Source organism: Miniopterus natalensis, chromosome 9 (assembly GCF_054644295.1).
Source record: "Miniopterus natalensis isolate mMinNat1 chromosome 9, mMinNat1.hap1, whole genome shotgun sequence".
NCBI lineage: Eukaryota > Metazoa > Chordata > Mammalia > Chiroptera > Miniopteridae > Miniopterus > Miniopterus natalensis.
In genome coordinates this window covers 8082501-8107718 of record NC_142089.1, presented here as the reverse complement: position 1 = coordinate 8107718, position 25218 = coordinate 8082501, and the positions used below count along the sequence as shown (strand labels likewise).

At 58.5% G+C, this 25218-nt stretch overlaps 1 protein-coding gene across 5 annotated transcripts in view; it reads right to left on the bottom strand.

Annotated features, from left to right (window-relative positions):
• PLEKHG5 (pleckstrin homology and RhoGEF domain containing G5) overlaps positions 1-25218 on the bottom strand; it is a 48328-nt gene that overhangs the window by 14161 nt on the left and 8949 nt on the right. For 2 of the 5 annotated variants that reach the window (XM_087820152.1, XM_087820153.1), the window contains exon 1: positions 2724-2843. In XM_087820152.1, coding sequence (XP_087676278.1) covers positions 2724-2843 — 120 coding nt within the window. Of the gene's footprint in view, positions 1-2723; positions 2844-13182; positions 13260-13720; positions 13813-14140; positions 14204-25218 lie in introns of those variants that run through there. The other 3 variants (XM_087820154.1, XM_016214678.2, XM_016214680.2) reach the window with 3 other exon arrangements.

The window sequence follows — 25218 nt, the reverse complement described above, 5'->3', positions numbered from 1 at the left end:
CAAAGAGGAGGCACACACACCCACTCAAAACCCTACAGTGGCTTTCCACGTCACTCGAGTATGGGGACTTCACGAGCCCCCCCGCCCTGCTCCTCTGTCCTGGCTCACTCCGACCCTCGACCTTCACATTAGGCGCACTCCCACCTCTGAGCCTTGGACCTGCTAGTCCCTCAGCTGAAACGCTTTTCCTCAGATACTGAAATGACACGTTCCCTCCCTCCCTGCAGGTCTTTGCTCCAAAGTCACCTTCTCACCCTTCTCAGGTTTCAGCACCACCACATTCCCTCTCCTCTCTGCACCTTTTCTCTCCTTGGCACTGTCCACCATCTAACATCGCGTGTTTCACCTTGTCCCCACACCTTGTCCGCCCTGCTAGGACAGCGACTCACTGCCCTATCTCTAGTCCTACCCACTCAACCAATGTTTCTTAGTTAGGGCGATGGAGGGTTGCTGACGAGTTTTTGGCTGGTAAGAGCCCGATCAGAAATTTTCAAGATGATAGCCTGGACAGTAAAGACCATAGCCAAAGGGAGGAGGGAGGTGGGTGGAAAAGGTCTAATCTGCACTTATATTGTGGTCACCCCTGTGCCTGGGGCTGTGCTAAGGGCCCCTCACCCCAGGAAGCAGGGGCTCTGATTGTCCCTGCTTTACAGAGGAGGACAGTGAAGCTCAGCGAGGTTAATAAGTAACTTGTCTAAGGTCACACAGCCAGTGGAGCCAGGACTGAACCCAGTGTGTATAGCTCTAGGTCTCAGGTTTTCAAATTCACACCATCTCCTAGGTGCCTGAGAGTGGACAGTGGAGTGGGGGAGGCTGGCACGGGGTCAGCTCGGGGCTATGGAGACAAGAGAAAATCAGTAGTAGTTTGATATTCGCTGATTTGGTTCCTGTGTCCCTCCACTCCTCCATTGGACAAAGAAGTGGCTGAAGAGGAGGGCACTTGCTCTAGGGCACTGGCCCCAGGCAGGCAGCTGTGGACATTATGGCCCAGGTTCCCGATGGCAGGCTGAGTGCCAGGCACCCCCAATTCCAGGTGGTCTTCAATGGTCTTCTCAGGCTTTGAGGTAGGACTGAGGGGCTCCCTTCAACCAAAGCAGCTATTTTTATCTACTTAATCTAAAGAAAGTGTAAAAACCACCATCCTCAGCCTCAACTCTGCCTGCCCCTAACTTGAGGTCCCCAGGGCATGCTGACAGAGAGTCTGGTTTTGCAGGTTCTTGTACCCCCCAGCTGCAAGCATCTTCTCTCTTGACAATGAATCTGGGGAAGGTACCTGCCCTACTTTAGCCCTTCTTCCCAAGAACCCCCCAGTCAACCAGCTCTGCAACCCTCTCGCCCTCTGAGTCCAGCATGGCCGCCAGCCTGGCACAGGTGCCCCCTCTGACCCCTTCCAGGCTTCTCGAGATTTCCCTGACAGCTTCATTTGCTCGTGCCAGGCTTGGCACTGGGAGGTGGGGCTGCAGACCTACGAGTTACCCAGGCCCTGGCCTCACAGTGGGTGGAGGGTGACATGGCAGGAGCCACCCTAGGTTGTAGGGGACCTGTGGAGGGTCTCTGGGACCCTTCCAGTCCAAGTCCCTAGTTCTGTGCCACAATCTCATTTTTATACCAATCCACTATATAGCTAGATTTTACAGAAAGAGACACTTCTTATGGCAGATTCAGAATTCACCAAATATTTACTGAGCACCTACCATGGACCCACTTGTGGAGGCACTGGGCTCCCTGGCGAGGCTTGGGAAGGCATTTCCCAGCACTGTGGGCTTTGGTGAGCATCCTCCCCCTCCTATTACTATTATTACTAATACTAATACTACTAATGATGGGAGCCTGGGCCCAGCCCCCCAAACTCCTCTACCTCCAGGCTCCCTGCAGCCCCCCCTCCCCCCCAGGGACACCAGGGGCATGTGAGGTTCAGGCCCAGGATCCTCAATCCAGCAGGTCTGACTGAGGCTGAAGTTCTGGGACCCCCAGGGAGAACCACAAGCCCCGCTGGGAGGCTGCAGCTGGGTGGGCAGCGCCCCCTGCACTGTCTGCTCCCCCACCCCCTCTCCCATCTCCATCGCCAAACCACAGGGTCTCCCACAGCTTGCTCCAGGGGCAGGGTCTCCCCAGTGCTCAAGCAGGGTAGCCCCTTTCCCTCCTCTCAGACCCAGGTGCCTACTTAGCCCTCCTCCCTGCCCACCATTCCCACCCTCTGAGGGCAGCGGGGAGGGGCAGCAGGGGTCCAGGGACCACAGTCCCCAGGACAGGGCTCAGTGCAGAGCGCGCCAGCGCACCGGACGCTGCACCCAGGTCCCACTGCAACTCCCACGGCGGCGGAGGGACCAGAGCTTTATAAATACAGAGGGGGCCCTGGGAAGGCACGGTCGAGGGATGGGACACCAGAAGTGGCGTCCCCCTCCCCCAAGGGCGGGGCCGGAGGCGGGAGCGAGAGGGCTGTGGCAGGGCCTGGGCAGAGGAAGGAAAGGGGGAGGGGTGGCCAGGGCTGGCCCGCCACCCACAGGTGTGTCCGGAGGCAGCCCCAGACACAAAAGACCAGGGTGGCCGACCCTCCTCCGCCTCCGGGTCGGGTCTCCTCGGTGGCCGGTGGGAACACACTTCTCAGGGCCCCACGCCCCCCCCCCCCCAATGCGCGCCCGGATCGGGGGCTCGGCCGCCGCGTGCCCCATCCCGCCCCGGAGACGCGCCCCACCCCTGCCCCGACTCCCCGAGCCCCATACCTGGCCTTCCCGCTCGCGGGCGTGACCCCCGGCCCAGGAGGGCGCAGAGTCCCAGGAGGGCACCCCGGGGCTGGGCCTGGAGGCCGCGCGGCGCCCGGAGACGCCGGGGCCCGTCCCCATGGCGGCCGGAGGAAGCGGCGGTTTGCGCCGCCCGCCGGACAAAGCGCGGAGCCCCGCTTCCTGCCATTGTGCGGCCGCGCCCGCCCCAGGCCAGCGCTGGGACCCCGGGGGCGGGGGGGGGGGGGGGGTCGGGAACACCCCACCCCACCCGCCGCGTCCGGGCCCCGCCCCCGCCAGCCCCGGGCCGCCGCGCTCACCCCCGGCCCCCGCCCCGGTGCCACAGCCTCCGGCTCAGTGTCCCTCTTGGACCTGCTCCTCCCGGGGGAGCTCCCCAATACTGGTGGCAGAAGAGGGGGGGACCGAGACAGGGACACATTCCCCTCCAGAACCCAGACCCCGCTCCCTATGCAGCCCCGGACACCACCCTCTGCTCCGACCTCCAACTTCCCAGGCACAGATCCTGCGCTCAGAGGCCCTCCCGAGGGTCCTCTAACGGCCCCACCACCCAACGGCCCCCGCCTCGGAGGCTGAGACAGGGACCCCGCTCCCACTGCTAAGGGGCCGGGGGACACAGGTGAAGGGGGCGGGGAACAGGCGGAGGCGCTGCGCGCAGAGGGCAGAGAGGGAGTCCTTCGGGCGCCCCAGGAGTGAGGCAGGTGGGAGCGAGGCGGGTCAGGAAAACCCCGCAGCCCAACTCCGCTTTCCCGGAGGTCCCTGCTGCTCCGGCGGGGCTGCCGCGTGCCCCACCGCCAGGGGGCGCTCATCAGCGCTCTACAAGAGGCCCACCAGGATGGGGTGTGGTGCTAGGGTCCCCACTGTAGGGGGTGAAACGCTTTTTAAAAAAAAAAAATCCTTACCCAAGGATACTTCTTCCATTACTTTTCAGAGACGGTGGGAGAGCGCGAGAGAAAAACATCGATATGAGAGAGACACATGGATTGATTGCCTCCCAACCAGGGCCAGGATGGAGAGGTACTTTCCCTGGGCCACAATCGAACTCGGACCCGTCAGACCAAGGGCCGAAGATCTAACTACTGATCCAAACTAGCTAGGGCTCAAAACGCTTTTACACTCATTCCCAGGAGGCGGGAGCGGACACCATTACCTACACCCATTGTGGGGAATAAGGTGACATAAAAGTCCACAGGCAGGACTGGAACCTAGGCTTCTGACTTGGGGGTTCTGGAATGGCCTCCTTGGGACACTCAGTACCCATGGGGTGAGGGGACCGTGCTGTCATCAGCCGGCCCACCCCTTAGAAAGCTCCTTCTCAGTCTGGTTCCACTGGGAGAGAGGGTGAGGAGGGGGGCTATGTCTGAAGACGGTTCTGAGGAAGGCTGCAGTTTCTCAGGGGCTGGGAGGTTCCAAGGGCTGCCTCCACTCCCAAAGCCTGAGTCATTCACTGTCCACAACACAGGCAGATCTTTTGAAAACTAATGCCTGGCCCGGTCGGGAGTGGCTCAGCGGTTGAGCATCGACCTAGGAACCAGGAGATCGAGGTTCGATTCCTGGTCGGGGCACATGCCCGGGTTGCGGGCTCGATCCCCAATGACCCTCTCATCATTGGCGTTTCTATCTCTCTCTCCCTCTGCTGCCCTCTCTCTGAAATCAATAAAGATATATTTAAAAAAAAACAAAAAAACTAATGCCTGATCATGTCATGTCACCTCCTCCCCCTGAAAATTCTCCAGTGGCTTAGAATAAAATCCCGAATGGCCTGGCTCCTACCTCACCTCCCAGCGAGACCACATGGTGGTCCATCACGCTGGCCTCCTTCCTCCCTACAACTTGCCCAGCTCAGTGCCTGCACATCTGCGTTCTCTGTCTGGAACACCATGTGCCCTTGATCTTCCAACAGCTGGCACTGTGCCCCAACCTAAATGCTACCTCCCAGGGAGGCCTTCACCCTCCTCTCAAAATAAATAGCCCCTCACCCTCCCACGTTCAAATCTCTTAAATTGAATTCTTTCCTCCTAAGCATTTATTACCACCTGAAGTTATTTTATTTCTTTGATCACTTCTTATCACTTTTCCTGCTAGAATACCCTCTACAGAGGCCAGGGACCTTGGCTGTCTTGCCCACACTACATCCTCAACACTTACACAGTCCTGGCACACAGTAGGTGCTCAGCATAGACTAGATGATGACTGGATGAATGAAGGCAGAGGAAGGGTCTTCATGCCAGGGAAGGTCTTGGCTTGGGTGTCCCTTCCTGCTGCCAATGGTCAACAACGGCCTCCCCACTGCCTGACCGCAGATTCTCTCCTTCCTCCCAGCATCCACGACCTTGGGCCTGCTGACCTGGGTAGGTCAGTTTCCACCTCAAATCCTACTGGTCTTGCCCAGACCCTCTGCCCCTGCTACTACCCCATAGGCTAGCATCTGAGCCCTCCCAAGTGCAAGGCCTGTACCAGGAGTTTGGGTCTGCAAATACTGTTCACTCTTTTCCAGGATCCTAAGGAGGAGATACTGTTACTATCTCCATTTGAGGCTTGGGAATGTTAAGTGACTTGCCCCAAAGTTACCAGCTAGGAAGTGGGAGAACAGATGCCTGTGCTTTGTACCACTCTCCATGTCTCAGGCACCACGGGGCGGCAAGAGGTGCTGCAGCAGTGCCTCAAGGTCTGCCCCCTTGGAGACAGGGCAGATTCCAAAGCCAGCATAGGGGAACCCACTGGCCTGGGATTACCAGGTCGGATCCAGTGGAGACCGCCAGGGCTGGGATAGGGCAGGTGACTGGAAGTCACCCTAGTGACCAGGCCCTGGCCATCCCTAAGTCACACTCCTGCTTGGGTCCTCCAGCCAGGGAAGGGGCTGCTCCAAAAGAGTCAGGGCCCTGCTGTGCCAGGGCCAAGAGTGCAGGGTTAAGGAGCCCACAGAGTTGGGGAGGAAAGGAGGCCCCGGCCCTGTACCAGTAGACGGAGGAGCCCTCTGCAGATTCCTGGTTCCCACCTCCTCTCTACAAGACAGAGCTGAAATAGTCCATGCCCTATAGCAGGCCCAAGCGGTCCCAGCCTCTGACTCGCTGGGGAGGGGGGCCCTCCCCAGCCCAGCCCCAGCTCCAGGCTCATGAGTCAGGACCGGCTTGTTGAAACTGATACCCAGAAACCAGATGCTGGGCTGATGAATAATGTAATCTCCAAGGCAAGACCCCCCTACACTCCCCCCTTAGCACCACCTCCCCAGCCCCACAATGGTTGGGGCCCCGTCCTGGTCTGCAGTGGGTAAGGGAGCTCTCTGTCCAGGAGAGACCAAAGGTCTGGGTCAAGGTCTGGGGCCAGCTCTGTGCTCTGCCCACAGCAGATGAGCCTGGCATCAGAAGCTGGGGCTCCCTGGCTGGAGGGACACCCATGCCTAAGGGCTTCACACTTGGGATAAGATCCCCTGGGAGCTTACCAGCCCCAAGGCCTCATCTGGCACCTTGGAAATCCAGGGGTGGAGGCTGCATGCGTGGGCAGGTCAGCCAGGGCTGGGCCAGTTCTGCCAGGCTGCTCTCCTCATTCCCAACGGCCTACCCAACTCCTCCCTTCCGCTAGGCCTGGACCTCACCCCTTGTCCTTTGGGTTCTGGGGCCCACCTGGAGGCAGAGCCTGCCCTAAAGCCCTGCCCTGGGCAGATAGCAGCAGTGTAGAGAACCTGTCCACAGGCCAGGCTCGCTGCACAGGCCCCAGAAACCAGTGAGGCCCCTTCCTCCCCAGAGAGCAGTCTGAATGGGTGGGATCTAGTGCTAGGGAAAGAGGCAGGGGCTGTGGACCCTGAACATCACCTCCTACCCTGTCCCTGCATAAATGTGCCTGACCCTGGAGCCCAGGACCCTAGCATCGCAGCCAGTGCCTTCTCCTGGCACCTTTCTCCAGCACCAGAGAGAAGGCTCCTTGGGCGGAAATGGGGAGAGGATGCATGCCTGGGCTGCAGACCTGTGCCTGGGGCCCACCTAACCCTGCCCTTACCCATCTGTGCAAAGCAGGCACTGGCCAGTTCTCTAGAATTTCTGTCTAGGGATGGCTGCTGGGTCCTAATGTGTGCCTGGACCTTGGCCAAAGGGCAGAGGAATAGTAAAATCTGCGTAGAGCTGCCCTAACTTTGGGAAAGTTATTGGGGAATCTGTGGGGCCCAGGGACCCCTGGCCTCCATTTCCCAGCCTTTGATGAAGGCTGGCAGGGCCTCTCCTGGGTTGTCTGTCTCTCTCCCTCTCCCATCATCTTCCCCCCAGCCACCCCACAGACTGAGGCACACTCTCTCGCCCCCTGCCGGCCTCGGAGCACCTCTCAGACGCCCAGATGGGGCAGGAGCCTCCTAACCACCCTGCAACAAGGCCCCTCCAGGCAAGGCCCCTCCAGGCAACAAACCTCACATACAGCTGAGACTGCACAGGCTACTTATGGCCCTATCTTGGGGCCCTATCTTGGAGCGGATTACCCTCTAGAGTCACCGAGGAGGAGGCAGGCACTTGGGCCCATTCCACCCTCAGAGGTAGAGCCCATTGATACCCACCTGCGGGCCTGACACTGCGAGGGACTTTCCACTCCGGGTCTGTCCATTAATTTAGGGTGAGTCTTGGGCCCCAGATCCGTGCTCCGCCCCCCTCCCTGTCAACACCCCAGCTTCCGGGTAAGACTCACCTAGGGACATGGGTCTCCTCCAGTAGCTGGAACTCAGGCCAAGACTGTCAAATTCCAGGGGGTGCACAGGCCAGGGGTACCAGAGCCACCAGACGGGGCAGGCTCAGACGATCTGCGCCAGCTGGGGGCGCCGGACATAGGGGAATTACGGTAGGTCGATGCGGGCGCTACCACCTGGGCGGGCCGGGGCGTACCAACGGCTCCCAGGCTGGGAAGGGGGAGTGCCGGGATCCTGGGAAGGGAAGGGCCCAGCAGAGGGCGGCGACCAACCCAGTGGACTAGGGGGTGGCAGGAAGCCCAGCCAGCGCTCAGGGAGTAATCTAGGGTCCGGGCTGCGGGGAGAGGTGGGGAGGCGGTTGTATTGCTCCCGAGGGGTCTGGCCCTTTACAGATCTCTGGAAAGTTCAAAGTCTCTAGCTTTTAACCTGGGCTTGAAGACAGGAATTCGCCCATCCTCGGGAGGCCGCACAGCAGGAAGCTGTCTTGGTCAGCAAGAGGTGCCTGGGGGTCCAGGCAAAGGGACCTGCAGGCTGAGCCTGCCCTGGGAATCGCCCTAAGCCCTGCTCGCTTATAAATGGTTGGATTCTGAACTGCGCCTCTATGGCGCCCGAGAAACCCATCTGGCTGTCTCTGTGTCCCCTCTCTTTTTTCCTGGCTCATACATGGCATGGCTGCAAAGGGGGCCATTCTGCCCTTTGGTGGTTTCCAGCTTCCCTCTCCACTACGAACTGGGAGCGCATGGACTGCATGGGGATCCAGGGGCACTGCTGAGGAGGCAGGCAACCTTGCCCCAAGCACATCTTCCCCCTTCCCTTGAGGTGGGCGCAGTGACCCCGGCCACCCTAGGGCATATTCTGGGCCAGAGTCTCAGGGAGCCTCAATTCAGGCTCACCTTCATTTTCCCAATCATAGACCGAATCCCTCAGGCCCCTCACCAAGCCCGGAGGCCCCTCCTAGCAGGTGCTGCCCTCCTTGGGGCTGAGTCCACACTAGGGCAACTTATCCTAGCCAGGTCACATGTATTGGGACCTCTGTATCTGCCTCCTGGGCCAGGTACCCTAGGCTTTCGCCTGTTCCCCCTTTCCCCCCCAAATTACTTAGCCAAAGTCCAGGAATTCCACTCGACTTGCTTCTCTAGTCCTGTCCCTTTTTCCAGGTGCAGACTGGACTGCCACCTGTCTACAGCTGACCAGCATCTAAAAGGACCAGTATCCTCCAGAGAACCCCAGAATCTGGCCATTCTCAAGGGCACCCTGACCTCCCACCTCCTCCCCAAGAGCATGACGCAGGAGAATAGGTGACTACCTCTCCCATTATCAGGCACTACATCCTGCCCATTCTTCCTCCACAGGGATCTCAGATCCACCCCTTCCTCTGCCCCTTGTCCACTGGTCCCCATCTGGCCACCCCTCCCCTTGACACACACATACACCCCCATCCCTGCCACCTCACAGCCCATTGTTAAGCTGGGAGGGAACTCTGAAGTCAGCAAATCCAATTTGTACTCTCTCTGCTTGAATACTTCTAGGCAGGGGGTGCTCACTACCTATACATCAGCTGTTGCAAACTCTTGCCGATATTGAACGCAAACTCACTTCCCTGCCAGGGACCTTGGGAGCCATGCAGAAAAACTCACCTCCCTTTCCTGACAGTTCCTTAGAAATGGGAGGCCACGAGGGCAGACAGACTTGGTATGACTTATCCTGATTAGTCATTTCACCTCCCTGCTTCTGTGTCCTGTCTCTAAAATGGAGACAGGGTGGTACCTACTGCAAAGCAGGGGTGCAAGGACTAGCTGAGGTCCCTGTGGTGAAGCCCGAACGCAGGGCTTGGCATACAGTAGGTGCTGAGTGAGTGGTGGGTACCAGACCATTACCTTTGTCTGAGGATGATGCCCTGAGGGGCCATCTCCAAGATAAACACCCCCAAGCCTTCTGTCCCCTCAAATGTGGTAGCCCAGTGTCCCCAGGGCCAGTGTCAGCCCTCATCCATGTCTCCTTGTGACCTGGGGTGTCTTCAACAGACTTTGACCGAAGAGCCCAGCTCAAGAGGGCCAGACATTGTCTGGCTGGTGGCTCCCTTGCAGGAGAGCGGGGACACCCATCACATCATCATCACTGGCCCTCCGTGAGGGAGGAAATGAACACTTCCCCATCTCCCCACAGACTCTGAGAGTTCCACTTGCCCTTGGAACAGAACAGATGCACCATAAACGTGCTCACTGAACGGGGTTGGCTGGGTCTGGGATGGAACTCTGGGTGGTCTCAGATCTTAGGGAGGGGAAGGAAGGTGAGCCTGAAGGCTGGGGGTTTCTCTCCCCCTCTGTAGAGGGTGGACACATGGTCACAGCTCGCACTGTCTTGAATGCCTACCGTGTGCCATGCTCTGTGCCAAGCACTAAACACACAAGCCCTCTTTCAATCCTCCTCACAACCCATCTGGAAACTGAGGCTCAGAGAGGTGTAGTGACTTGTCCAGGGTCATACAGCTGGAAAGGGGAGGGCTTTGACTCTAGAGCTCACAGATGTGGGCTCCTCTACATGTCTTCACCCGAGGTCTCCAAGGCAGACGGCCCAGATCCCTCACTTGACATCAGGGTGCTCCCCATCCAGCTCTGCCTCCCTCCCCCTATCTCCAAGGCCCTGCTCAGTCCTTTATAGCCCCAACATTCCTCCCTGCTCACTCAGCTTTCCTCCATCTCAGTACCTCCTCATACCTCTGGATGGCAGAGGCCTCCTCCAGGAGGCCCATCCCGGTTACCCCCTGCCCCCAGAGTGAACTCCTGGGGAAGGAAGTAGGGGTGGGGCAGCTGATTCATCTCAGAAGCCTCAGTACCCAGGAGAGTTCAAACAAAACCTCAAGGTGGGCCCAAAAGCAAAAGGGTCCAGACCTGTTGAAAGATGGCCCTGCTCAAGGGCTGCCTGGCGGCCGGTTTGGCAAAGCCAAGTCCTCACTTCCCCACTCCTGCCAGCAGGTGAGGATGTCAGCTCTAGGAGGGCTGGACCTTTGTTTACTGGGCACCTCTTAAGTCTAGAACTGGGCCTGCTACGGCAGATGCTTACACCTGATTGGGTGAATAAATGAATGAATGTCATCTTCAAAAAGCTACTATATACTGCTGGCTGTTCCTAGGCTGGCTGGAGGCTGGAGGAGACTGATTAAGAAGGAGGCTCTGGCCCGGCCGGGTGTGGCTCAGCGGTTGAGCATTGACCTAGGATCCAGGCGATCGGGGTTCGATTCCCGGTCAGGGCACATGCCCGGGTTGTGGGCTGCAGCCGATCAATGACCCTCTCATTATTGATGTTTCTATCTCTCTCTCTCCCTCTTCTTTCCGCTCTCTGAAATCAATAAAGATATATTAAAAAAAAAAAAAAAAAAGGAAGGAGGCTCTGGCCCAGCCAGCGTGGCTCAGCAGTTCAACATCAACCTATGAACCAGGTCACAGTTTGAGTCCCAGTCAGGGCACATGCCCGGCTTGCAGGCTCAATCCCCAGTAGGGGACGTGCAGGAGGCAACCGATCGATGATTCTCTCATCATTGATGTTTCTCTCTCTCTCTCTCTCTCTCCCCCTTCCTCTTTCTGAAATCAATAAAAACATATATTTAAAAAAAAAAAAGCAAGGATCTTGACCTCACTCGAGGCCAAGTCAGGCTGCATAACGTGGGAAAGTTCTTCCACCCCCCCTGAGCCTGTTTCCTCACAGGTCATGCGGGGAAATAATGCTTTTCTCCTGAGGTTCTCACCAGGGTTCGATGAGGGCCTAACAAACCATCAGGCACATAAGTGTGTTCAGTCGGTGATGGTTGTTATTATCATTAACAATAAGGATATTCTTTGCCCCTCTTTCTCAGTGCCTGGGTGTCATTCGCCTCCTCTCACCCTCTCCTCCAGTCACATCCCCTTGGCAAGACCTCTGTACTCCTGCCTGTGGCAGTTCCCCCGTCCTGCTGGCCTATCGATGTTTTTACTTCCACCAGAGGCCACTCTCCAGGATGTACCCCCTGACTAGCCCTCCTCCCTCTGATCACTAAGGTCCCTGAAAGTGAGTCTGTGCCATTTGTCCCAAAGTAGGTCCCACCAGTGACAGGGCTTGGGCTCTCCCCCTGCAGGCTAGGCAACCCGCTGGCTGCCGATGCCAATGTCAGCACTGCTGAGTTCCAGGCAGGCCAGGGCTGGGCTGGAGTTAGGACCCAAAGGTTGCAGAGATCCCACACTTGCTCTGAAACCAGCTCTTATCCAGAGGCCTCACCTCTGCACAGTCCAGGCCCTCCCACCCCTGCTCCTGCCGGCAGCAGCTTGAGGACCTGCCCCAGGAGCAGCTGTCCACAAGAGGGACCGGGACAGTGTGGCCTTGCACCTCCTGCCACCCCTCAGGGTCAGGCAGAGTCCCCAAGGCTGTGCAGGCTCCTGATAGGTTGTATAGTGGGGGTAATGAGGCCAGTTTGTTGCCAGGAGCCCCCATCTGGGGGAGAGGCAACCAGCCAACACCAAAGCCCCAATGCCAGGCACCATCCGTGCCAGCAGATTGTGTCTGAATCACAGACACCCTCTTGCCTGGTGACTACGGCAACTAGAAGCCTCCCCCTCCTCTCCCCACCCCCAGAACAGTCCTCCATGTTCCTTCTAGCTGTTCCTTCTAACTGTGGTCTTCCTGTGCAGAATGTATGCTTATGTGTCTGGGTGGAGGAGGGCGGTAAGGGGACCTGGGGGGTGGGGTGGCATTTTTAATTTCCTGCAGCTGGCAGAGCTGAGCTACAAAGTGGTTAATCATACAGGCTCTGGCATTACACAGATCTGGACTCTGGGTTCAAATCCCAGCTCTACCGCATCCTAGCAATGTGTCCCTGTCCCCAGGTGAGCTACCTCTCCGAGCCTCAGTTTCCCCATTTGTAAATGAAAATAATGACAGGACAGATCTCAGAAGGAAGTGATACTGAGTCCTCAGAGAGCTTGAGCCTGACACAGTAAGAAGTGGCAGTTATTACTATTGTCACTCAAATGTGTGCTGGGAGGAGGTGAACATGGGTTCAAGCCCTGGCTTGGTCTCTCTTGAGCTGCAGGGCCTCAGCCAAGTCACAGGACCTCTCTGAACCTTGGTATCTTCATCAGAAAAACGTGGCCATGATGTCGTCTCAGCAGAGCTCCCACAAGTGGCGCATAAGGCACAGAAAGCATATGGCACAAGGCCCAGCACGTCACAGGCAGAGGAGCTGCATCCTGCTGATCATTACCCCTCTTGTTCTGCCTCATTCCCAGCTCCCGAGCCTTGGCACTCCAGGACCAATTTGTCCCTTCTCTTTGTCAGCTCCAGGGCCACAGTCACTGTCCCAAAGTTCCAAAGTGTCCCTGACCCATGCCCAGGCCTGAAGAGTGGCCTAGTATCATAGGAAGGGTGCCAGCTGGCACTGGAACAGAACCTTGGGGTGGCCTTCCCCCTGCAGAATCTCAGGAGTCTCAGCTTCCTCAGTGACATGAGGCCACAGCTCTTGTCACCTCAGGGCTGCTGTAAGGACTGCAGCACAGAAAAGGGCTGCTGCTCTTGCTTTTGCAGAAATCCCCCGTCCCCCCACTCTGCTGCTCCAGAGCCAGGGGCAGCCCCTCTACCTCCAAAACCAGCCACCCAGTGTCTCTACCCACTCCTGAACCCAGACAGCACTGTGGCTGAGCCAGCTGCACCCTTGCCAGGGTCCCATGGATGTCCATTCCTGGACAGACAGGATAGTTAGAGCCCTGTCCCCTCTGCTCCCAGCAGCCCCCAGGCCCGCCAGCTCCCTACCTTGGCCGCTCGCCCCTTATCCATGCAGTCTGGGTTCTGACAGCGCAGTCCCTTCTCCTCAGTCAGGATCCCGGAGTCTGCAGGGAAGATGACCACGAGGTTATCAGTCGGGTGGGGCCCAGGAAAGGGTGCGCCCCAGGCAGGGGCCCCCAGGCTCCCCCAGGGCCCCAGTAGCCTCTCCACCAGAGGATGGGTGGGGCTGTCTCCTCAAACCTCCCTTCAAAGGAGGTCAGTGTCCCTTTCTCTTTTAAATGCCAACTTATCTGCACGGGAATCTGTTTGCAGAGCCCTTTTCTTGTTGCTGTTCCCCAGGGAAATTGTCCAGATTCCACCGGGAGAAACAGCTTTGGAAATAAGCTGCTCCCTCCCTCTGTCCCACAAGTCTGGGAGGGGGGTGGGGTGGCTCAGCGACCTTGTGGGGCCCCTGACTTCCTGGGGGACCCCTGCAGGACTGCTGGGGGGGAGGAGGCCCCAGGGGTCCAAGATCCCTTTCTACCCCTGCCCTCCACATCACCCTATGTGTGGATGCCCCTCTAACCTACTGTCCATCTTTGACCCAGAATTTGGCCCCCTCCAAGCTGCCTCTCTTCGAGGGGCTGGGGTGCAACAGCGGAGGGGGCAGGGAAGGGGGCAGAGAGGCTGCCCACTCCAGCCAGCCGGCAGGGCCAGGGGCAGGGGTGCTGCTGACCGAGCCCCAACATGGGGGCAGAGTCTGGACCCCGCCGCCGTGATTCCGAGGCCGGCGTCTACCTCCCACCTCGGGCAGACCTTCCCCAGGGAGGGGGCGGACGGAGCCCCCAGTGCGGAGGGAAGGGGACGGGCCTAGTCCGCTCCCCGCCCCCCCGGCGCCCCCTCGGCGTCCCGCCCCCGGCCCCTGCCCGCCCCTTCCCCGAGCTGGCGCGGAGGCGGCCGGGCCGGCGGCCTGCACGGCGGGGCATGGCCAGGGCCCCGCGCTCACCCATGGAGAAGGCGCCTGGCGGCCGGGGACGCGGGCGGCGCGCGGGGCGCCGCGGGCCGGCCGGAGGGAGCGCGACGGCGGCGGGGGCGCGCGCGGGGCGGGGAGAGGCCGGAGCGCCGCGGCCGCGGGACCCTCGGCGGGAGGCGGGGCGGGGCAGGTGGGCGGCGGGAGGAGCTCGGCCGGCGGCCCCGCCTGCTGGGGGCGGGGCTCCGGGCCGGCGCGGCCCCGCCCTCACCCCCCGCGGGGCGCCTGCGGGGAGCCTGCGGCCCGCCCCGCCCCGCCCCCCCTCTGAAACGTCGCGGGTGTGACCAAAGGCCGTCCCTCCGCCCCCCCCCCGACTCCCCCAGCCCCCCAGCCCCCTCAAATGGACAAGCACCTCTGGCTTGACGTGGTAGGAGACATTTTCTCAGGCGCCAGGAAAGTGGGAATAAGGCATTTTAGACGACTTTGCTATTGCTCCTGGTCCAAATGGCACCGTCTAAGTGGAAACGCAGGCCAGGCGGCTCCCTGCGCCCTCGCTTCCCACCCCCAGCAGAGCTCCCTCCCTTAGACGCTGTCAAGAAGGGGGTCAGGGCTCCATAAAAGGGAGTGGGCTTGGTGGCTATTGTTGTTTCACTGTCAGCTCTGTGTTGGTTAGCATTTTTTAAAACTTCGTGGAAGTAGAGGTATGTACAGAATAGTGCAGCTATCATGAGTGCACAGCTCAGAAAACATTTTCACAACACAGCCAGCACCCAGATCAAGAAGCTGGACACCACCAGCCCCTCTGCAGAAGTCCCCCTCCTGGGGGCTGCCAGCCACCCCCACATGGGGATGCTGTCCAGACTTCTAACTGCATCAATTAGTTTTGCCTGGTCTTGTACTTTAAGTACATGGCATCACGAGATACTTGGACAGCATTTTTAATGGTTGCAAAAACACTTTGCACTACAGAAACGGAGCCTCGGGGAGATGGCCAAGACTCCTCCAAAGGACAAAACTCGCAGAGACCCCATTCCACTCCCAGGTTGATGCCAGAGGCTCTGGGTCAATGAGACTCAGGTATGGAAGATCCAGTTTCCAGTGGCGCCTGGGTCCCTCTCCCAAAGTCTCCCTGGCCCCTTCTCTGTGGGCCTCTCAACCAGAGTTGGGTACCTGCCTTACTGCATGTATCCCTTACATAGGTCAGCCCCGGGGACTCACAGGTGACCAGAAAGCAGTTCCTGCCCTCAGGGATTTTTGGCAGAAGGAACTGTGGTGGGGCCCATGTCTTCTGGGCTCTCTGGATTCACTCAGCAAACACACATACGGGTCCCCTGAGGGCCCACCATGTGCCAAGCCTGATAAGCCTTGGGGAGCTCACTTTGGGGCCCGGCAGACAGGATGGCCCTTTGGAGAGCAGCAGTCTATAGTGCAGTGGGGAGGGGACTCTTAGGGGTGACGCTGACTCAGGCAGCATCTGCACAGAGGGCTCCAAGGTGTCCTGAGGCTTCAGGGCTGAGAAGCAGCAAGAGCACAGTGTCCCACAGGTTCCTTGAGCAGTGAGAGCCTGGGGCTCTCAGGCCAGACCTACTTACTCCACTCACAAAATCACAGCTGATTCCCTCTGGGAATCTCTGCTTCCTCCCTGTCCATAGGGCCATCAGTGTCTGTCTGGCCTCTAGCCTGGAGGCAGGGGCAGCTGAGGTGGGAGCTAGCCCTGGAAGGACCCTGAAGGGTCCCTGGGTCAATGGCCCTGCTGGCCCTGCCCCACCCCAGCCCTGCCTGCCAGGAGGTAGCTAATTAAGGGGGGAGTGGCAGAGGCAGGGTTCTTCTCTACCAAAACTCCAGCAGCCCCTTCTACCATCTGTGTTTCCGTAGGGCCCTGGGCCCTAGATTAGCTTAGGGGGAGTTTCCCATGCACCCTGGCTTCTCAAAACTCTGGGCCTGGGGTCAAGTTCTTGTACCCCATGCCCCAAGACTTTTGGGTTCTGGCTCTAAATTCTGTGGGCTCCAGGCTACTTCCTCCACCACGGGGTTCTGGAACTGCCTTCCCAGCTCTCTAGGTCCCGCTATGACAGCTCCAGGCCACAGCCACTGCAGGGCTGGACTACCCCACAGCCACCTCACACAGCCACCACAGGGCGGTTGATGTGTGGGTTCCGAAGTTCTTCCAGGCACTGGAGTTCTACACAGCTGACCTCTCTAGCCTCTAACCCTCAGTTTCAGCTCCTTCAAGGTGTTCAATCTGTTTTCTAGACCCTCCTCTCCGGACTGCTTGGTCCCAGCTCCCCTGGGATCTAGCTTTCTGTGTACTCTGAGCTGAAGCATCAACCTCCTGCGGCCTGTAAGTGAGCTTCCCAGAGACTCCAAACACAGGAAAATCGGTGAGGACCCTGGCAGCTTTCAGGGCCTGGAGAGGGGCCTCTGGGGACTGGGAAGGGCTCAGGCATGGGAACAGGCCTGCCGTGAGCTCCCCTCCAGACAGCTGCTCATTTACAGCCCTGCAGAAAAGGTGGGCCTAGTTAGGGGCACATGTTGTACCAGGTGATGACATACCCTGGACATAGTTGATTGGGTCCGAGGTGGCCACCTGGCCTAGCCCAGCTGATTAGATTCACTCTCTGAGAACTTGAATTGAGACAGGCAACTGCTTCTGGGCCCTGGAGCCCTGAGATCATGAAAAGTCAGTCTGAGTGGATACAGAGCCCTGCAGTTGTTGGGGAGCAAGAATGAGGGGCCCCACAGAAGCAGCTGGTCAGTGGAGAGGGCCCTAGAGCAAAAAGGGAGGGGAAGGCAGCTCTGTGCCTGCCCTTGCTTTCCCCCAGGTCCCTGCTTCCTGTAATACTCTCTCTGTCTTGAGTCAACCTGAGCAGGTGTCCAGCCACTTGTCCTTCGCCAGACCTCATGCAGACTTGCAACCCTGAACTTACCCCCACCCCCAAGGTGCCAGAGGCTGTCTCCTTGGGTCTGAAATAGTCCAGCCGCCCTCCCAGCTCCTCCAGCCCCCATCATCCCAGGGGCAGCCAAGCCCCCCAGCCAGGCAGCCAAGCCCCTCATCAGCTCTGCCCCCACCCTCTATCTTAGTCACAGGATGCCGCTTTTGCCTCTCCCTCAACACGATCTCTACCACAACTGGCCGACAGGGCGCCTGGGCAGATGCTGGCCTGCAGACATGTTTTGTTTGGCTGAGCACAATGCTTCAAAAGAATTTGAATTGGTTGCCAACTCTGAAAAGTCAGATTTCACATAAAAATCCAGATTTCTGGCTTCTCTGGACAAACCAGAGGAGCCTGGCAGCTCTGGACCCATATTTGTGATGGCTCCAGTTTCCAAGTTGTGTCTGCCTTAGATTGGCACACACTCTTCCACCCTCCACAGTCCCCACCATTCCCTATCGCCTCACACCAGCCCCCTCAGCAGGTTACTCACTGCCTCGCCCAGGCCAGAACTGAGTTTCTGATGTTGGCTCAGTCCTTTCTGGTTCTGTTCCCTGCCTCCTGCCACATCTTCCACATCATCGGCTATTGACGTCCTGCCTGTTTTCCAAGGCCCCAGTCAAATGCAGGCCTGTCTATCTCAACATCCAAATTCCAGATGAATCTCTCCCTCCTTGATCCCATTGTCCTAAAATGGACTTTTGAATTGATCTATTCCTTTTTAATTGATGAGAGAGAGAGACAGACAGAGAGACAGAGAGAGACAGAGAGAGAGAGAAACATCAACCTATTGCTCCACTTAAAGATTCATTCATCGGTTGGTTCTTGTTCTTGTAGGTGCCCTGACTGGGGGTGGAACCCGCAACCTTGGCATGTTGGGACAACTCTCTTACCAACTGAGCTGCCCTGCCAGGGCCTGAATTGACCTCTTAATCTGACCTGTCATCCCCACCAGGTCGCTCCAGGAACACTCCCAATACCGTAGCTCTGCCTTAACTCACACCCGCTGGGTCCTCTGATTTCCATCCCCACTCTCATCTCGCCGCCTGACCCTCTCCAGCATCGTCTAACCCCGCATGGCAGCCACTGGCTGCTGTAGCTACTGGGCATGGGCAGTGAGGCTAGTTCAAGTGGAGAGTGCTGTGTATGCACTGGATTTTCAAGGCTGAGTGCTAAAAGGGAAAGGAAAGAATGTAGCCCTGGCTGGGTAGTTCATTGGTTAGAGTGTCATTCAACTCTGGTCTGGGCACATACAAGAAGCCACCAATGGCCCTGGCCCGGTGACTCGGTTGGAAGATCGTCCCGCACACCAGTCAGGGCCCACATGGGAGGCAACCGATCAATGTTTTTTTCTCTCTCTCTCTCCCTTCCTCTCTCTCTAAAATCAATTTTTAAAAATAAAAAATAAAAATAATCAACCAATGAATGCATAAATAAGTGGAACAACAAATTGATGTTTCTCTCTCTCTCCCTCCATCTCCCTTCCTCTCCCTCTCTAAAATCAATTTTTAAAAAATAGAAGAATGTAAAATCTCATTGATGACTTATTACACTGATTACATGTTAAAATGGTAATGTTTGGAATATATTGAGTTAAAAGACATTATTAAAATAAATTTTACTTGTTTGTTTTTAGTTTTTTTCTCTAGTGTGGCTCCTAGAAAAATTTAAATGCAATCTATTTTTATGAATAGATGAATCTATCTGTTGGATAGCACTGTTCCACACAACAGTGAGATGGAGGTATGATCATTGTGCCATTTCACCGATGAGGAAACTGAGCCTCAGAGGGCTGGGCAACTTGCCCAAGATCATGCAGCTAGTGAGTGATGAGGTTGGGACTTGAGCTCAGGTCCACAAGACTCCAAGTCTGTGCTCCTAACCATTAAGTTACACTGCCCCACGGTGCTCCTCTGGTGCCTGGCACAGTTAAGTGTTTGGCATCCATGAATTCATCCCCCATTATCACATAAGCGCCCCTTTCCCAGCTGGCCCCAGGCTGACACAAGTGTACAAGAAACCATCCTTGTTGTCATTCCTCAGGGGACCCCCTCACCTACTGACCCTTTTGCCCCAAGAAATCAGAACCTCCCCGCCCACCATCTCTCAACCCCAGGCCTGGTGAGGCAAAGGGTGCCACTCCCAGGAAGCAGCTGTGGCCTTGAATGCCCCCTCCCACGCCAGCCCAGCCCTCCTGGGAGCCTCTGCATGCTTGAGCAGCTGCTGCAGGCTGTTAGGACTGGACCCCTCACCAGGGCAACCTGCGGAAGGGTAAGATTTGGCCCACATCTGGCCAAAAGCCAGAAGGGCATGTCCTGGGCAAATGTTACCAGCCCCAAGAACCATCCGCCTCTCCCTACTCTGACACTGATCAGAGCATCATAGGTGGCTTGGGAAAGAAATATGGTCCCCTTCCCAAAGCCCCATGGGGCATCTTGGGGTAGCACTATCAGGCGGGGAGAAAGGAGCATGGACCATAACCTCTGACACTGTCCCTGCCTATAGGCCAGAACCATATCTGGCCTTGTTCCCTGAGATCTGGAGACCCCAACTATTGCCCTGCCTGCCCACAGCCCTCAGGCTCAGTGAGAAGAGGTGGGTGGACACATTCAGAATTCCTTCCTTGGGCCAGAGAAACTGCACACAGTTCCTGCCCGCAGGCCCAGAGCCAGCCGGCCACTTCCCCTGGCTGAGGCTGCTGTGGGCACCTGCCCATCTGTCCACCCTGGGCTTCCTCCGCAGGCTCCTCAGAGTACCCAAGAGTGGCCGAGGGAGGAACAGGAACAGGGCTGCAGAAATGAGTTTGACATTCCGAGTCGAGACAGTCATGCTCTGGGCATGAGCCCCACCCCCATCACAGGGCTGGGCTGGCACTGGGGCTCACCACCCACCCTTAATGGGACCAGGCCAGGGACCGGCTGGCTGCAAAGGACAGAGCCCACACAGACAGCTGTGTGCCAGGCTCGCCCATCCGGCCTGCCTCAGCTCACCCCCAGGTCTGCTCACGTGCCATGTACCCACCCACCCACCCACTGTGCTGGAGCCTCTTTCCCAGCCAGGGCAGAGTGGGCACAGGGACACATGGGTGAGCGGGGCCTTGTCCTATGGCTCTGAGGCTGAGGGCCGGGGTTGTGTGTCTGGGTGCCACCACTCACCACCCTGCTGAGCCTTCCCTTCCAGAATAAAGGGGACACTAAGAATTGTCCCTGCCTCAAAGAGTGGTCTTGGCACCAGACAAGTACCCTCTAAATGTTAGCTGTGGGGCCCCAGAGGCAGCAGGGACTTACAGAAGTTGCTCCTGAACCCGGCTGAGTGGTCAGAGCATCCTAGGCAGAGGGTCCAGCAGGAGCAAAGTGTGGGCTTCTCTCAATGGCAGAGATGGAGGGAGAGCCCTGGGAGACCAGGGGCACACAGTCTGATTGGGGAGGAACAGACCCTGCTGGGCCTCCCGGGTTTGTGGCCGTGACTCGCTAAATGACCTCAGGCAAATCTCTGGCCCTGTGAGGACCTTGGCCACCTTACTTGCCTCAGGTAGACAGGAACCTGCCAGGCGAAGCAGTACAAGCAGACAGGACTCCCACAGCCTGCCCCCAGGCACACTGCCCCCAACCCACCCTCTGCCTCCAGACAGCGTTTCCTTCAGCCTGGTCGGCCACCACCACTGCCGACCCCTCCTCCATGCCCTGCCCAGGGTCATGGGCTCCTCCTCACACAGTCCTGCTCTCCCAGCCTCAGGCACACACCTCTGAAGGTGCCCAGTGCCCCTGGGCCCAGGTGAGCGCTGTGCCCGCCCACCCCTCCAGGCAGCCACAGTCCCATCCACTGCAGCCAGCGAGACAGGAAGCAGGAGGGGCTTATCACACGAAGGACACCCATTCTCCCTTCCAGGAGCAGCGTTTCTCACCGTGTTCTGTGGAACCCATACCCCATGTGGTCCTCTTCTGCTGTGGACCCCAGGCCTATCCATCACTATCTGTCCCCTCTGGCCACAGGAAGGGTACCAGGAGAGGTTCCTGCTCTCTGGACCTGGGGCCCAAGATGAGGTGAGCAGAGGAGGAGAGAACCGAGGCCCAGGACCCTGCGCCCTAACCGGCTTTTGCAGGCCAGACCTGGCCTCTGTCACTGGCCCCAAAGCGTCCTGGCAGATTCAAAGTCGCCAGCCCGAAGCCATGTGCTCTGCTGGGCAGCTGATTAGTTGGGCTACTATGAAATAACAGCAATAATAGCGTCCCGCACGGACTGTGGCCCTGCTCTATGTCACCCCAGTTAGTCCTCTCAGCCACCCCACAATGCCGCTGTCATCATTATGCTCATTTACGCAACTTTCCCCACATCTCACAACTGGGAAAAGGCCAGGTCAGCATCCAAATGCGGGCTGTGGGGCTCAGCGTTCCCACTACCTGTTCCGCCCTTCGAGGGCCTTAATCTCTCTGTCCTGCTCCCTCCTCTGCAAGGGGGATAATGGGAGAAGTGACACTGTCCTGGGGCCTGAGCGTAAACATTCCAGAGGACCTCGTCCCATCCCATGGCCCTGATCGTGGAGACTCAGGACAGAGGCAGAGCCCAGGCCTGGAGCCCAGCGCCCTGGCTTCCCTGCTCCAAGCCCAGCTGTCCAGCCCACAATGCCCAACCCACCTTGCTGCCCCCGAGGCCCTCGAGGTCCTCATGTTTGGGCCCTTCTCCTCCACCAGCAGTGGCTCTCAGGAGGGACTCTGGCTCCCACATCCCTGCTGAGCAAATGACTGACAGTGGCTTGTGCATGGTGACTGGGCCTACAGGTTCTGGCCAAAAGGAGGTGGCCAGGTAGACCAGGTACGGGAACCTTCGACAGCCCTCCTGGGAAGTGGGCTCACACCTACCCCCAAGGTCCTCGATGATGTCCAGGGTGGAACTCCAGGAGAATCGCTCCACGGCCCCCAGCTCCAGCCCGGCCAGGGCACTGGGCAAAGCCTCTAGCTCATAGGCGCCCCGCTTCTTCCAGTAGAGAAACATGCTGAGGCCCGGGGAGGCCTTCCCCCCAGGCCTGTGCCCTCAGAGGCGGGGCGGCCCTGGGGACTTGGGTCCCTGAGGCCTGGACACTGTGGGCACAAGGCTGCAGAGGGGCTGCAGAGGGGCTGCAGGGACCCTGGGGCTGGCCTTGGGCCGGCAAGCTGGGCCCTCCCCGGGGAGGGGAGCATTCTGGGAGCAGCTGAGGGCCCTGGAGCTGACCAATGGCCAGGGCCCCGGCCCCACACAAAGCGCCTTTCTTCCCCTCCTACAGACATTTTACAAATTTCGACTTCCCGGCCCCCTCGGAGCCCCCACTGAGGGGATGGGCTGGCTGTCTGGGGACAGCAGAGGTCCGGAAAAGAGTTCGATTGTTCCATGGTCTCTTTGCTAAAATAAGTTTTCAGAGGAGGAAAATGTGCTGCCCCAGGAGCAATCCCAGCCCCCTGGCCCTGACCTCTGACCCCAGCCCTAGCTGGGCCCTGCAGGGTTTCTCAATGAGGAGTGGAAGCACCCATGAGGGTGCCATGGAGTGATCTCAGAGCTGTTTCAGCTGCCCAGTCAGGTACCCTCCCCAAAAAGCGCAAGGCATATCTCCCAGCTCCATTGAGTGAAGGCCTGGAGGAGGCCCTCAGGGGTCAGAGGGCAGAAGCTGCCAAGCAGGCCTTACCCTTCGGCTGCCAATGAGGTCAGAGTCTGCCCTCTGGGCTCTCACCAAGGGCCTCTCCCTTCTCTGGGCTGGCCACAGCCCCCTAGGCTGCCCACCCTCCCCTGCCTCCCTCCTTGGACTGTGTCACCCACACCAAAGGCAGCACCATGAATGGAGCCCTGGGTAGGCCGAACTCGTGCAAACAGCCTCTGGCATCGCCAATATACAGCTTCAGTGCCCCCTCCACCATGGGCACAAGGGTGGGATCAGAGAGGAAGGGTGGGGACAGGAAGGTCGCAAGGGTTGGTAGGTGGAGGAGCTTGTGGGGTGCAAGCCACCCACAAAAAGAACCATAAGAAGAATAAAAAACCCAGCTACACAGAAAATGAAAGTTACCAGTCAATTTATTCCAAAACCTTGTATAACTGCAAATTTTTATCTAGTTAGAAAATAAAAACAAAAACTTATGGCTGCCCTCTGGGAAGAGACCTCTGCCCTGTATTCAGGAAAGCTGGGCCTGCCCACTCCTTTTGGTTCCCCCCACGGAGGTGGGATTGTCCCCAGGCACAGATGAGGAAAAGGGCTCAGCTAAGAAGCAGGGGAACTTGGATCTGAACCCAGGAGTGTCTGGCTTCAAAGCCAACTTGGGGGCCTGGACAGCCACCTAGGGGAGAAGGCTGGGCAGTCAGAGGGCAGTGGGTTGGCCTCATGGAAATCCAGAAATACCATATTGCCTAGCCACCTCTGCGTGACCCTCGCGTGGCCCCCCAGCCTGCCAGGGCCCCACAGGAGCTAGCCTGGAGTTGGGGGCAGAGCCGGGGCAGAGTTGAACACCCCACCTACCAGACGCCTGGCAGCAGAGAGGCATGAGGTCCAAGCAGGGGGAGCTGGCAGCAGAAGGCTCTGCTTTCCAGGGCGGCTGGGGGGGGGTGTCACCCCAGGGCTGGGGGGATGGGAGAGTGGTCGAGGTGGCTGTCTAGGCGGCCTGCACCCCTAGCTGAGGGCTAAGATGCCAAGAGGCAGTGGGGTAATTCAAACCATATGCCTGCCTACCCTCCTCCTCAGGCTCGGAGCCAGCGATGGACAAACGCAGGCTCCTTGGTCCTTGATCACTGGCACCCACGTGGGCTGGGCCTGAGCCCACAGGAGCCTGGGGGTGCCCCAGCTTGTGTTCATGGGCAAGTGGCCAGTGTGGGGGTGTCAGGCCGGGCTTGGGGAATGAGACAATCTGTCCCCAGCAGCCATGACTGGTCTCAGTGCCCACCCATCGGAGGCCAGGGCTGAAGAGTTGGGGGTGGTCCCCAAGCAGTTACCCAGCCCAGACCCCCTGTACCAGACATGGCAGGGGCTACTCTTGGTTATGGTTTCAGAACAGCCAGCCCCAAAGCAGCCTCATGTGTGGGTAGGGTAGTGGCAATGATTTCTTCCAACCCTCAGCTTTGGGATGAACACAAGGAGCCCTCGCCCCCTGCATATACCCAGCTGCAGAGGCCCAGCTGCGCCCCTCCCTCCCCCGCTCTCTAGGGCACATGCGCCTCATCTCCAGGTTCTCTCTGTCCCCAAATGTGCCTCCTGCTTCCCACCTCCCTGCCTTGGCTACTGCCAGTCCTGCTGCCTGGTTGTCCTCCTCTGGCTCCCACAGAGAGTCACCCACACTCCTTCTGTCCAGGCTAGAGGTTCCCCAGCCCCCACCTCGCTTCCTTCCTCCCTGAGCACACACGAGGGCAGGCCCGCAGGCCTTTCAGTGGTCTGGGGAAGCCAGGAAACTGGACGGCTGGCAATCAGCTCAGACACAGGGGGGCTCTTCATCGCAGCTGAGACAGCAGGGGTGGGTATGGCTGTCTTGCATGCTGCTGTGTCCCTAGCCCCAGGTGGGCACAGAGTGATGACAGCTATGCTGATTCAGGCCAGAGGCCATGCTGAGCGCGGCTCATACGTTATCTCCTTTAATCGTCACGTCAGCCCCATGAGGAGGGTACTGTCATCCCCATGACAGGGGTGAAGAAGCTGGGGGGTGGGTAACTTTCCCAGGGCCACACAGAGCTAACAGGGTGCAAGCCAGGAGCCGCACGGCCTGGCCCTCAATGACAGTCACTGCAGGGTGAGCAGCCAGAGGCCCGAGTAAGTCAGGGTGGCCCAAGCTGGAAGCCCACCCTCCCACAGCCCCAGGCCCCCTCTCCTGCCTTGATTCTCCTGGCCTCCTGATGGGACAATCTAAGAAGCCAATGGTTGTGCCTCCTCTGGGACCACCCCTTGAGGCTGGGGGCCTCTCTCACTGGCCTGGGGCTGGGGTCAGGACAGGCAGAGGGAGTGGAGCTGGAGAGTTGGGGCTGCTTAACCCAGGGCCTGGCAAGGTCCTTGGATGAGGGGAGGGGGCAGAAGTGACCCATGAGGACTAGAGGAGGAGCCCCAGGAGGCTCCTGAGTAAGGGGCTGAAAGGGGAACAGGAGCAGGTGGCCTGAATGGCCATCAACCCCACGCCAGCTGTCTCCCAGCAAGCCACGTCCATCAGAGACCTTGGCTGAGCCCTTTCCTGAGAGCTGCTC